This window comes from Caloenas nicobarica, chromosome 2 (assembly GCF_036013445.1).
Source record: "Caloenas nicobarica isolate bCalNic1 chromosome 2, bCalNic1.hap1, whole genome shotgun sequence".
Classification (NCBI taxonomy): domain Eukaryota; kingdom Metazoa; phylum Chordata; class Aves; order Columbiformes; family Columbidae; genus Caloenas; species Caloenas nicobarica.
This window is the reverse complement of record NC_088246.1, coordinates 23,317,113-23,331,645: the sequence shown is the minus strand read 5'-3', so window position 1 is coordinate 23,331,645 and position 14,533 is coordinate 23,317,113. Positions and strand designations below refer to the sequence as shown.

General features: G+C 40.2%; 1 protein-coding gene across 1 annotated transcript; it reads left to right on the top strand.

The window, feature by feature from the left end:
• Positions 1 to 358: 358 nt before the first annotated feature.
• OLAH (oleoyl-ACP hydrolase) lies at positions 359 to 14,203 on the top strand. Its single transcript, XM_065629103.1, has 7 exons — positions 359 to 389; positions 9,222 to 9,353; positions 10,967 to 11,105; positions 11,681 to 11,780; positions 12,680 to 12,855; positions 13,741 to 13,826; positions 14,070 to 14,203. Exons 1-7 carry the CDS (start codon positions 374 to 376, stop codon positions 14,201 to 14,203), a joined length of 783 nt encoding a protein of 260 aa, XP_065485175.1. The 5' UTR covers positions 359 to 373.
• The last annotated feature ends 330 nt before the right edge of the window (positions 14,204 to 14,533 follow it).

Sequence of the window (14,533 nt, the reverse complement as noted above, 5' to 3'; positions counted from 1 at the left end):
TTCACACACGTACAGACTCATTCCAGCATCAAGCTAATAGGCGCATGGTGCTGAAAGTGTTCACCAAGCCGTTGTCACATGCATGTTCTATAACCACTTTAATAACCTGAATTCCCATCTTAAAGCAGGTAGCTTTTCTGGAAAGCTGTTGCAGAATCTGATGGATCCAGTGGTTAAAAAAAAAATCTTATTTATAGCCATGGTTAGTTCATGGACAAGCTGTAACCATTGCTTGGAACGTCCTCACTTTCCCACCTTTCTCTTCCACTGCAGTTGTAGAAAGTAATGTATTATCTTTATAAACTCTTTTCTAGCCACGCCCTGCGCCAGATCTGGTTTGAACTCACTTTTCTTAAAGAGGCTGACCAGCACTATGGGCAGAATTCCAGGTGAGATCTCTTCAGTACTCTTTCTGGTGTCACTCATCTTTCCAAATCTCTCCAGGAGGTTCTGCTAATGCATCTCTAAAGTCTTCCCTTCTGCAAATTCTGCTTTTCCGTCCATGTTTCAGCTGAATGATTCCTATTTTATTACTTGTGTGTAATTCTCTGAGGCCATAATTAAGATTAATAATAAATTGGGATGCGTGCTATTTTTGATTCATTTAAGACTGTCTCTGTCTCAAGACTGCCCTAGAGGGAAGGCTTACTACTGCTTTCTTTTGGATGGTATGAGAACTGCTTAATTGCATGCATCTCCATATAAGCGGCTAAGGGTGATTTTTTAAGGGAAAGATTTAAGTGTATCCTTATTTTTATCCTTTAAAGTTGAGTGATGACGAAATGAAGTATAGTTGCAGTAAATGTGCTAAAAATGATGCAGGTTTGTTGAAATAATAAATAATTATTGACAATTAATGACTGTTGGACGTCAATCCAATGTATTTCACAACTATCAGTATTTAAAGTCAACCTTTATTGAGCAACATACACAATTTAGTTCTTTGGATCTATTGTGTACAACTGAGGAACACATGTTGCTTTGTTACTTTAATTCAGGGATCTGTATGTGTTCATTTTACTGCTCAAAATGCGTCACATTAAACTACTACTAGTGAGTTGCAACTGCCCCAGCAATGTTTATATTCTTAAACAAGAATTACATTGGTGGGTTTCCAGTACTAATAACTACTGGCTAAAAAGATTACTCCTGCACTATTTCAGTATCGTTTCTGAAAGAATCATAATCCTCTAAGTGTTTCACCCACTTTTAATCTTGCAGATTGCTAGAAGTGACAGTTTACTTCATGCACTTTGGTTGCTATGACCTGCAGAATGCACACTGCTTATACAGCACAGTAGATGTTGTCATTTACCATCCATTGGTAGTAAATAAATTTCAGTTTTTAGAGAATGCAGGCATTTCTTGACTTACCTTTAGGTCCATTTGTATTAGTTTAGTGGTCAAAAAGAGACTGAAAATTGCCATAAAGCAGCAGCTGAGAAGTCTCTAAGGATGAGGAACTTCTGAGGAGTATTTGAGAGTCTGAGACGGCGGTTTTCAGTGGAGCCACACTCTGCCATCTGTGATGCATGGAAGCCAACTCAGCACGGCCACTATGGAGGCAGGTCCTGGATCTGCTTTGTGCCAGGAGAAAGGCAGCATCACAAGGGATAAGAAGGGGTGGAAAAAGGTTACAGCACTGAGTGGTAAGAGAAACCTCTCCTTACCCTCTAAGTTACCCTCTACAAGACCTTACAGAACAGGTACAAGGCCCTGGGTCTGACAGATGAAGCGCATAATGAGATAGAGGAGGAACCTGTGCAAACGGTCTTGCCAAGGTCAGAGAGACCAACCCCTTGCAACAAAACCTGCATTAAGACCAGCACCAAGAAGAAACAACAGTGAATTATGGTCATTGGTGATTCCCTCCTGTGTGGAATGGAATGACCTGTTTGCAGACTGGACCCTCTTTTCAGGGAAGTTTGCTGCCTCCCTGCGGCCCAAATTAGGAATGTCACCACAAGACTGAAGAGCCTAGTACAACCTTCAGACTACTGTCCATTCCTGCTCTTTCACATGGGTACAAATGATGTCACGTCAAAAAGTCTGAGGTCTATCAAGAAGAATGCTAAAAAATATAGAAGCACAGGTCGTGTTTTCTTCAGCCCTCCCAGTAATGGAGGAAGACTTTGGAACAAACAGGTGAGCCCAGGATATCAGTACCTGGCTCCAGGACTGGTGCCTCTACCAAAACTTTGGGGTTTTAAACCATGGAAGAGCCTTCAAGAGACAAGGTATTCTGGGGCCTGATGAGATCCACCTGTCTTGATGGGAAAATGCATCTTTGGGCATAAGCAGGAGGGACTGATTGAGAGACCTTTAAGCTAGAATTAATGCAGGGAAAGGGATACCAACAGGATTGCAGCAGGTAAGCCAAGGGTTGGCATGGCATTGCCTGACGGTGGCAATTTACATTGCTTCTGGGAGCATGGAGGGCTCAGGAGCACATCTGAAATGTTTGTACACCAACACACACAGTATGAAAAAACAAACAGGATGAACTGGAAGCGTTGCTCAGCTCCCAGAGCTACAATATCATTGGTATTAGTGAGACTTGGTGGAATGAGTCCCACGACTGGAGTGCTGGAATGGAGGGCTACAGGCTGTTCAGGAGGGATAGGCAGGGCAAATGAGGTGGAGGTGTCATATGTAAGAGAGAGATTTAATTGCACAGCCCTTAGAGTTAGCGATGATGTGGTTGAGAGCCTCTGGGTGAGGATTAGGGAGATGGAAAACAAAGGAGATGTTGTACTGGGTGTCTACTGCTGATTGCCCAGCCAGGATGTAAGCACCGATGAGTTATTCTACGGGCAATCAGGAGAAATTTCTGGATCGGTAGCTCTCGTCCTTATGGGAGACTTCAACTTCCCAGACATAACTGGGAGTGTCATACTGCCATGACGAGCAGGTCTCAGAAATTCTTGAAGTCTGTAGGAGATAACTTCTTGACACAAGTACTCAGTGAGCCAACTAGGAAAGATGCCCTCCTAGACTTGCTATTTGTGAATAAAGAAGAACTCGTGGAGGATGTGATCGTAGGTGGCTGTCTTGGCCACAGTGATCATGAAATGGTTGAGTTTAAAATTTTCAGTGTAATGAGAAAAAAGGACAGCAGAGTTTCTACCCTGGACTTCAGGAGAGCAAACTTTAAGATATTCAGGGAGCTATTATATTTAGCAGAGTACCCTGGGAATCTGCATTTGCGGGCTTAGGAGTCCACAAGTGTTAATCAGTTTTTAAGAAGCACCTTTTAGAAGCAAAGGAGGAGGCAATTCCACTGTGTCATAATTCACGCAAGTGAGGCAGAAGACCAGCTTGGTTGAACAGAGAACTTCTCATGGAGCTCAAGAGAAAAAAGAAATAGTATGATTTCTGGAAGCGAGGTCAGGTTTTGCAGGAAGATTATAGAGCCGTGGTTCATATATGCAGGGAGAAAACATGAAAGGCCAAAGCTCAGAGTTGAAACTGGCCAGTGTTGCTTCAGATAACAAGAAAGCCTTTGTAAAATACGTTAATAGCAAGAGGATGTTGAAGATGCTCATCTAGTAGGGATGAAGAAAATGCAGAGGCATTCAATTTTTTTTTGCCTCATTCTTTAATAATACTGACGGATACTGGGCTGCCTTGTCCTGAGTCGGAGGACTGCGACTGTGGGAACAGTGATTTTCTATTTGCGGACACTGGAATTGTAAGGGACCAGCTGTTTCAGCTGAACGTTCACAAGCCCATGGGGCCTGATGGGATTCATCCCACAGTACTGAAGGAGCTAGCACATGTTGTGGCAGGACCCCTCTCGATCATCTACCAAAGGTCTTGGGAGTCTGGGGAGGTCCCTGCTGGCTGGAAGCTAGCCTAGGTTATTCCAATCTACCAAAAGGGTGCAAGGGAAGACCCAGGAACTACAGACCTGTTAGTCTAACGTCAGTTCCTGGAAAAATTATGGAGAAGATTGTACTGACTATTATGGAAAGGCATTTAAAGAATAATGCAACTGTCAGGTACAGTCAACATGGGTTCACAAAGGGAAAGTCTTCTTTAACCAATTTGATCTCCTGTGATAAGGTCACCCGCCTCATGGGCAAAGGGAAGACATTGGATATAGTTTTTCTGGATTTTAGTAAAGCTTTTGATACTGTCCTGTACAGCATCCTTCTGGAGAAGTTGTCCAGCTGTGGGATGAGCGGATTCACGGTGCGCTGGGTGAAGAACTGGCTGAAGAACAGAGCTCAAAGGGTTGTAGTGAACGGGGCTACATCTGGCTGGTGACCAGTCAGCAGCAGTGCTCCTCAGGGTTCAGTTCTAGGGCCAGTTCTGGTCAATATGTTTATCAATGATCTGGATGCAGGAGTTGAATGCACCATTAGCAAGTTTGCTGATGGTACCAAACTGGGAGGTGCTGCTGACTCTCTTTAGGGACAGGAGGCCTTGCAGAGGGATCTAGATAGATTGGAACTTTGGGATGTGATTAATGGGATGAAATTTAACAAGTCCAAATGCTGGATTCTGCACTTAGGATTGAGTAACGCTGGGCACAAGTATAAATTGGGAGAGGAGTGTCTGGAGAGCAGCCCTGCAGAAAGGGACCTGGGCGTGCTGGGTGGCAGCAGCTCAGTGTGAGGCAGCAGTGTGAGCCCTGGCAGCCAGGGGAGCAAACCCCATCCTGGCGGGCATCAAACACAGCGTCACCAGCCGGTCAAAAAAGGTCGGTGTCCCGCTGTGTTCAGTGCTGGTGAGGCCTCACCTCAGGTACTGTGTGCAGTTCGGGGCACCACAATTCAAGAATGGTGTGAAGGTCCTTGAATGTGTCCAGAGGAGGGCAAGAAACCTGGCGACAGGGCTGGCAGGAATGTCCTGTGAGGAGCAGCTGAGCACTTTGGTCTTGTCTAGTTTGGAGAAAAGAAGGCTGAGGGGCAACCTCATGGCTCTCTACAGCTTCCTGAGAAGGGGAGGTGGGGTGTGAGACGCTGAGCTCTTCTCCCTGGGATCCAGTGATAAGACATGAGGGAATGGTTCAAAGCTGTGCCAGGGGAGGTTTAGACTGGACATTAGGAAGAGTTTCTTTACTGAAAGGGTGGTCAAACACTGGAACAAGCTCCCTAGGGAGGTGGTTGATGCCCCAAACCTGTCGGTGTTTAAGAGGCACTTGGACAATGCCCTTAACAACATTTCAACTTTTGGTCAGCCCTGAATTGGTCAGGCAGTTGGACTAGATGATCATTGTGTTAACAGGTCCCTTCCAACTGAAACAGTCTAGTCTAGTCTGTTCTGTGCTAGTACTGAGTTGGCAAAGCTGGCTCTGTAAAGCCCTCTTTTACCTTCAGCCCTGAAAATGACAAACATAATTTTGTTGAGAGTGACACCTCCTGGAACTGCTTAATTTGTGAAAATATTAATTTTTCATATGAAAACAAATGTCTAGTCTTTGGATACTGAGAAAAAATTTAGAAGGCAAACAAAACCAACCAATACATACAATTTATAATTTCATTATTTTTCAGGAAATATCATGCTATTTGATTAATGCTATACTTTCAAAATCTTAACCTATTTTATTTTCAGCCTTAGTTAGGAAATAATAGTTCCCAGTAGTATTTTATTACTTTTAGGAACATTATTAGTTGACCTGATGTTTATAACAGCTGGCTTTTATAACATTAACACTGGGTGTCAGATTTTACAGTTGGCACAGTTTGAGGTAGGAATAAATAAAGCATATTAGGTACTTTATTATAAATTGTACCTTATCATCAAATACCTCTTATAGTACATACATCATGTGGAGAAGCCGTATTGGGCATGACAGCACAGGTCAGGACTAGCAAATATAAGCTGCTTTAAATTGTGCACCTTCCAAACATAGGCGTGCCTCATCTTACTTCATGATAATTACAATAGAAAAGTCCTGTAAAAGAAGCCTTAGCAACACTTTCCACTTTTGCCATTTGGAAGTGGCAGCTGCAGGGTCCAGGACCAGCCTTTACTGTGGAGCCCGCACTTTTCCATGGAAACTGCTGCAGTCAGAAGAGGTGGGATAAGGGAGAAATACTGAAATTTGAGAAACACCAGAATTTTGGCTTGTTTGTCATGTTAATTTAGGGTTCCCCAGGCAAGCAGAAATCAGCAGGGAGTAGAAAACTGCAGACCTCATTTGGGAAACTGCTTACTGACTGGCTAAATCAACAGACAGGCTTTTCTCTTAGCACCACAGATTTTTCAGTTTCCTAGAAATGAAGAATAATGTGAAACCCACAGAGTAGTCCAGTTTATGTGTCTCAAACATCAGAAGCCATTTGAGCACTCAGATTCATTGGTCTTGGCCACTACTTTTGCATGTTTTTATTATTATCACTACTGATAATTTTGGTAGAGTAACAAAAAAAAAAAAAAAAAAGCCAATATTCCTAGTACTACAAATGCAATTACAAAATATACTGGTGGTTTTAGGTTGCTGATAGAATCTGGTCCCCAGGGGCACAACACAGGAGGTAATATAAATCATTCACACACAGCTATGTCTTCCGGCTTGTAGAAATTATAACTGGCCTACTAACCAAATGCAGTGTTTGATTCAAATCAGGCGATGTTCTTCTACGTTAACATCTTCAGGCCCCTACAAAACTGTCCAGCAGAGGTGTGGGCGCTGTACTTTTGAATATAGTTCTTACAAAAGGCTGGCTTTTCTTGGTTACTTTATGCAGGCTTTTTCTTCAGCGAGGTGTGGGGCTCCATATTGAAAGTGGTAGAACTTCAGCACCATCGTGGGCACGTTGACCTGGGCTTTGTCAGTCTCTGGCACCGATCTGTCCTTGTGCTTTCCTTATCTTGCTTCCAACGCTGTGTGTCAGGCCAAGCCCCTGATGCTCTGTCTCCCTTTTAGGGTGCTCTGTGCCTCAGGACTTGCCTTTTTTCCAGGGTGTGGGCTCCTCCCCTTGAGCCTGGAGAAGACTTAAAGCAGCAGCTGTGCCACCCGGGTGCACATCCGTCCTCTCCTGCCAGGCTGCCTCTGCTCCCATCGCTGCTGGTAGGTAGAAATCCCGATGCCTGCTTCTTTCTGTGCAGCGCTGGGAACTGGATCCACCCTAGGGCTGTCTTTTCCAGGCACTGGTGGTTTTTCCGACCTATTCAAGTATTAGCAGCTAAAGTCAGCTGGGTGGATGGTGATGGAATAAGCCTGTATGAGTAGAAAGTGTGAAAGATTCTCAGTGACCGGTAATGTATCTTTAAATAGTTTAGGGACTTTGACTACATGTACTTCTTCATCATGCTTGAAATTTTTTTATCACCTTTGGAATCAGTTTGAGAAGAGATTTTCCTTTTCTTATTTGACTGTCAAGTTAAAACGTTGGCTTCAGAGATGTTTGAGGGTTTGTGTCTTTTTGTGGCAGAAGTGACTGTGTAAATGGGACTAATGGTACTGAAGCTAAATGAATCTACCAGAGGAATTATGTCCTCTGCAGAACTGGTTCCACTATCCTCCAGCAATTTTTAAGCTCACATTGTGTGCCCAGTGATTTTTGATACAAGTTTTTTTTGGCTTACTCTTATAGTTTCTTTGAAATTATTCTTAACAAATGTTGACAAACTTTCCAGTTTAAATATATGTGAAAATCAAGAAATTGCCACAGCAACATTTGTGTAGATTTTCTTCTGTCTTGCTTCATTTTGTGTTTTTAAAATGGGTTTGAATTGCTGCCTATTCTGATCCAGTTGCATTTCTCAAACTTTTTGTGCAGGCGAAAAAGACTGCATGTAGGCATGTAGATCTATCTTATGATGAATCAGCCCTTGCATATACTGAGCTATATTCAAAGAAAAAAATAATATGCATAATGTTTTGCAGCATTTTGGAAATAGAATTTTGCTGCTTGTTATCCTGTAGTTGCTATTTTTCAGTCTTTTTAACAAGAACATGTGAGTTTATTGTAATGGTTGCGGAAAACATTTTATTTAAAAATCCTGTATCACTGTTGCTTCTAATTAATTTCTCTTTGCCAGGTATTTCTGTTGCACATGGTGTTCCCAGGTTCTTTTGCCAGCACACAAGCAGTAGCAGGGTGTCACCTCAGTGCTTATGTCCACAAACCTAATAAGCAGGAATAAAGGACATGAAAATCGGGAAAGAAGAATAAAAATGGTTGAAACTTGCTTTTTTCTTCAGATAGTAGACAGTATCTGATGCTAGAGGCAACAGAGTTGGCATCTTCAATGCTATTTTTCCTTTGCAGCGAGAAGGAAGGAGTAGTTATAAATCGTGCTTCAGCTATTGCATTTGTCAGTCAGTAAACAAAAATAGTAGCGCTGCTGTGACAAAGCTGAATGTGGTTGTGGTTACCCTACTGTCTTAAAAAGAATATAACAAAATAAGAAAAAGTCCAGAGATGCGCAGCGATGCTGGTCATGAGTATGGAAGCAGCGCCCTAGGAGGGATACTGAAGCAAGCCAAGGCTTTTCATTCAGGAAAAAGGCTGACTGAGGCCAGAGGCAATATGACAGAAGATCTCAGAAACGCTCTGTGGCAAATCCTGAGAGGCCTGCCATTCACTTTCTTTGCAGTACTGCTCTGTGTCCATGAAATGAAGCTGCAGGAGTTGGATTAAAAACAAAAAAGGAGCTTATTCTTTATGCAAGATAGTAGAGCTGTGCAACTCATTGAAAGAGGATGTCATAGATGGCACCTGTTCATAGGAATTGAAGGAGAGACTGGATAAATACATGAAAGAGAAATTCATTGATGTTTCCTATATATAAAGAAACTGCATCCAGTTCCCTTGACATCCATTTTACCACTGCATTAGAGAGAATATTGAACCAGGTGGTCCTTATGTTTTCTAGGTCTTTAGATGGACCTTATATTTTTCTGTATGTTCTAAAAGCCTGTGTTTCTAAATGGTCATCCTGAAATCCCATATCGATTTATTCTGCTGCTTGTTACATTCCTTGTGGACAGTGACTTGAATAGGAGAAAATATTAACTAGGGGTGTTGCCCAATACTATTCCATCACCATTTATAAAACCAGAACTGGTTTCCACTGTTGCATGAAGATTATCTCTTATCTAACAGATCGTTGTGGCACAAGCAGTTCTGATGACAGAAAATATTGCAGCCCATTGTTTCAAATTAGACTTCATTCACTCTCATTTTCCTATAGCTGAAGAGTCTTGTTCTAGAATGATGTTTGGTTTTCTTGTTTTTTGCGGTTCTTTGTTTGTTTTTTAGAAATGGAGAAACTGGTTGCTTGTCCATACAAAAGGCCAAACGCTCTCTGTAGGTTGATTTGCTTTCCGTGGGCTGGGGGTGGAACTTCTCATCTTGCTCAATGGGGCAAACTCTTCAGCAGCTCAACTGAAGGTTAGTCATTTGTGTAGTTAAAGTAGAAGTTAAGCAAGTCTGAAATACAACGTAGCCAACTTTTCTGAATGAAATATAGTGTTCTTGAAAGCACTTCAGTCTTTCTCCAATGGGTCTTACCCAGAAAGGAATTCCATTAGAAACTAGCATTTCCATTAGCGTGCTGGTTTACTAAGTTTCTGTACTACCTTGGACCAAATTATATTTGGCTGGGTTAAAAAGTTACACTCTCAGAGCTAAATTTCACAAGACTATGGTACGCTTGACTGCTTCAGAAACTATTGGTATGATTCAGAAACAGCAATACACTGGCATATTATTAATATAAAAAAGTCATCAGCAAGGTTAACAGTGAAGATCTGAGAACTATTTTTAATGTTGAGAGACTGCACAGAATGAATTTCTGTCATCCAGAGTGTTTGCATGGTTTTGCACTCATATCAAAACCGGAGTTTAAACTATGGATTTATAACAGTGAAATTACATTTAGTGACAGTGTGAAGTAATTCTCATTGCTATCAGGCTACATCAGCACTAAAAAGATCTGTTGCTGAACTGTGTGAAGAGGAACTAAGGCCATTTTCCAGGCCTTCCACAAATAAGAAAAATAATCTAGCATTTATAGACAGCATTGCTACTGCGATTGTACAAGTCCTCTAAATGCTTGTATGCTTTCTGTAAACAGTTGCACAAGTCACATCAAATTTTCCTTGACACTTTAAATTAAAAAAACCACTTCTGTCCACTGGAAATGCTTCCAGCAAAGTTACTAAGGAGATGGCCTAGGAGCAACTGCAGACACGGATTAATAAAATCATAGTGTAGCATGCTCTTTCAAAGATGTTTTGTGCAGATTGGAAGTATAGAAGATGCAAACATTTCTGTACTGCTATCTATGGTATTAGGTAGTGGTTTATTCTACCTCTTCTAAAATACTTTGTGTCTGACCCATTACTTCCATGTGAGTTTGGCAGTATGTGTGATGTCAAGAAGATTTTAGAAAATCAGCATTTTTTCTGTTCTATTCATTCCTCTCTCTAAACAGTGGGAGGGAAATCCCCAGATTTGAAAGGAATAAAAGCATGCAATATGTCCTTCCATATAAATAAAAATTACCATCAATTTATACTATGATTCCACATTTTACTATGTTCAGTGCTGAAGAGCATGCAAAGGAGAAAACAAGGACCGTATGATTCCAATATAGATTAACTTTCTGATGCTGCCCTTGAAAGGATGTATTTTACACAACCCTCAAACTTATTATTATTGAAATTAATGAATTGTAGTTGTTTGTTAGTAATAATAATAATAAAGTTGCTTTGAAACCTGAGCTGAGAGTAGGACCTTGTGGATTTCTGACCCAAGGCATTTATCCATCAGATCAATGGGAGATGCATCATTTGTGAGTGAAGCAAGGGACAGAGACCTAATCTCTCACAGGATTAAAAGACAGCAGTAGCAATAGTAAATACACTATATCAACTGTAAGAAAGGTTAATTTAAATAATTATATATTCTGCAGAACAGATTTAAAAACTTAACATGATTTTACTGTTTCTATTTGAAATAACTGTAATTCTTTTCCCTCCCTCCTTCTACCTCTTCTGCAGTGTCCTCTATAAGGCTTCCTGGAAGAGAATCTCGTCTTGAGGAGCCTTTTGCAAAAGACATGACAACCATAGTTAATGAAATTACAAGTGTTTTGTTAAAAGAATTGCAGGAAAAACCATTTGCATTTTTTGGTCACAGGTAAAAATATATACATTTTTAGATACCCTGGTGAAGGAGTTTTATATTTGAACACTAGGAGTAGATAGTTACTTGCCTTTATTTGAAAAACTTTAGGAAAATACACTTCTGCAAAGGTCTTTAGTCATCCTAAACCACGCTTTTGATCTCAAAGATTCTGGTTATTTATTTATCACCTCAGGCACAACGTCCTCTAAGAATGGCAGTGTTGCGATTTATTTTTTTCTAGCGATGATACATTATAGTTCTATTTACTCTTAATATTTGTGTCAGTGCTTACTCTACATGAATGCAGGGGGTGAACCATTTGTAAAACACATAGATTTTGAAGATCACTTAGTCCCAAGTATTCAAAATAACTGTTCTTACTGCAAAAGGGCCTGACTTGTAAAACTAGACTGTATAGGAATACATTTCATGTCTAGTAGCAAATATCACTGTAATTTACACATCATATATGGTTTTGGTAACTGTTCAAGATAGCCAGTTAGTGCTGAAATTCAAATAATGTTTAAATGTTCCAGTTTTTACATATGTTTTATCTTACTGTGCTTTAATTTCTCTTTTTGCTGCAGTTTTGGATCTTATATTAGTTTTGCAGTTGCGCTACACTTGAAAGAAAAGTACGGACTAGAGCCGATCCATCTTTTTGTATCAGGGGCACATGCCCCAAATGTAAGTTACAGCATCACTAATGGTACAAAGCAAAACAGTATATTAGCTACCAAGAGCAAAAATAACATTTTACCATATGGTATGCAGAGTTGCTTTGATATAAAACAAGCATTGACCTTAGCCCAGGGAGAACAGTCTCCTTAAGCTAATGGCACCATTTTTGAATACTGTATTATTTACTATAGCCTTTGGCTTAATACTAAAAATGTAATCAAAACAAAATATAAAGTGCCACTCCCTACTCTGTCACATGTGAACGGTCTAAACTAAGCTTTCATAAACCTCCTGTACCAGCCTTCAGTACATTTGTCCATTTATTTCTTTTCCTCCTTCTTCGTTGGCTTTTTAACCTGTCCTCAGTTCCTTCAGGTTCTGGTGGTTCTGCTCATCTTTCTCAGGAAAACAACAGTGAAGTGGCTTTTCCCCAGCACTCCTGTACTCAGTCAGCATTTGCTCTTTTCATTCTTCTGTTTCTGGGGCTTCTTAGCAATCCTGAGTACAGGCTAGTACTGCATGGAAGCAATCATTATTCCTGCAAATTTCCATAATCGGTTGGTCTCTCCAGGCCTTCATTAGTCAGATTTGTGTCCACTGCTAGGCATTTCTTTCTCTTAGATTATTTTATTAGCTGTATTTCAATGTTCAAACTTCGAACAAAATTAAATCAATGGTTGTCTGTGGAAGTTTCAGACCCTGAGGGTGCTTGGCTCACTCATATTCTGTATTTTCAGAAAACAGTCTTACTAACTCTTTCCAAGAAGTATTCTCTATGTTAAACTAATCAGCCATTTTATTTTGGACACAGAATTACTGTACTTTTTTACTAAAATGATTCTTAATGAAAACATTATTTAAAGTATGTTATGCAACATCTGATCTGTTTTGTCTTGTGCTGACAGTCTGAAGAATTTCTTCACATAAAAAGCATACCCGTATGTGATACAAAAGATGAAGACATTCTTACATATATACAACTTTTAGGAGGAACTCCTCCTGACCTCATGCAAAATGAAGACATTAAGAAACATCTGATACATACTTTCAAAGACGACATTAGAGTGCTTCAGACATTTTCGTAAGTTTCACAGTTTTGTATTACATTTATATTTGTATTTTACAGTTTTACTTTTGTCTGATCATTTCAGGTTTTCTTTTTTCTCTGGAATTTCTTCTTGTTTCTGCTCTAAAAAGAATATGAAACAGTAAACATAGTGTTCTCTTTTCTGTGCTTTTCCATTTATATTGTAGTATTTAAGCCCCAGATGAAAACGCTGCTTACTGTAGCAACCACTACTGCTATTACAGCAGTGAATGTCATGGTAGAATGACAGTTCTACTCAGGATCCAAAGTCAGTAGCCACTAAAAGGAATATTCTCACATCTTTTATTGTTTTCTGAGGCTCATAAGCTGAACTGATCATGCATCACAATCACTGCATTCAGCCTCCTGACCCAAGGCGCCCTGGCCTAACCAGAGCAAAGAATCCCTGGGTTCAAGGCATCCAGAGGGCGATGGGCAGTTTTCTGTCCTCCCTGCTGTCCTCACTGGATCCTACACAACTGCTCCCGTAGCTGAGTGGTGACGCTTTCTTCCTGTGGCAAAGACAAGGACACTCTTGGATGTGGGACCCATTTTGGCCGTAGGAACCTGACACTGATAAGGCCCTGAAATATTAGAACTTGAATATAAGCAGACAACATAATCGTTTATTGTAGGTGGGAATTTTTATTTCAGGTTGAAGCTCTTTTTTTCCTAACTGTTGGCTCATTCTTTCTTTAAAATTGCTGTAGGATAAGGAGCTAGAAATCTTGAAGTAATTCCTTCCCTGATGTTCTGCACAATCAATGCCTGAAGTTTGTTATGTTTTGTAGGAGAAAGAAAAACTATTTCATGTGTGGAAGCAAACCTCAAACATAAGTGTCTTATGGAAAGTTTTTTTACTACTTTTTATGTTCACAGTTTTGAGACAGCAGAAAGGAATATTCCCTTCTCTTGTGATATCACCTGCTTTAATGGGTCTGAAGATAATCCATGTGATTCAGAAGGTACTTTGCTTAAATGATTTTCCTCTTACGCATTTTCCTGTTGTATCGAATCAGTTAATGAAGAGTTTTCTAGGGTCTTTTATCTCTTTCTTAAGTGAAAGAGATCAACAGAGCCATCTCAATGTGTTAACCAAAGCAGTTGATATGGGATTTAAAATAATTATTAAATAATAACTTTGAAATAGTTATGTAAAATGACCACAATGATTGTCATTTCTCTGACACTTTAAATACCTTTTTCAGCCTGGCACAACCTAACAAGTGGAGACGTTTCCTTTTACAAGCTTCCTGGAGGTCACTTCTATCTGCTGGAACCCTCTAATGAAATTTTCTTGACAAAACACATAACAAAATGTATAGAAAATGCTGGTTTATGAGTATTTCCCTCTATTTTAATGACAGGAGGTGTAAGATTAGTCCACAGCACTTCATAATATGTCTCTCTTTCTGTAGAATTTCATGCAGTTATGCGTAAGAGTTGTTCTGTTCCTCGAGAACTTAGTTGTAATCCTTTGAAAGGAGGAGTTTTTCTGATTTTTTTGAAAACTAAACATTGGCTTTGGGTCTTAAAAACTAAAAAAAAATGTTTTCATCTTTCCCCTCTTCTCATCTTGGATTTGCACAAACCCTTCACTTCATATGGAACAAAGAAACCTCATTTGCAAAAAAATGATACTTCTAGAGCTTCTCTGGTTGCATGCTCCTGT

Coding starts and splice junctions, on each gene's coding strand:
- OLAH (XM_065629103.1), top strand. Junction 9,354..10,966: donor CTTCAGCAGCTCAACTGAAG/GTTAGTCATTTG, acceptor CCTCTTCTGCAG/TGTCCTCTATAAGGCTTCCT. Junction 13,827..14,069: donor TAATCCATGTGATTCAGAAG/GTACTTTGCTTA, acceptor TACCTTTTTCAG/CCTGGCACAACCTAACAAGT.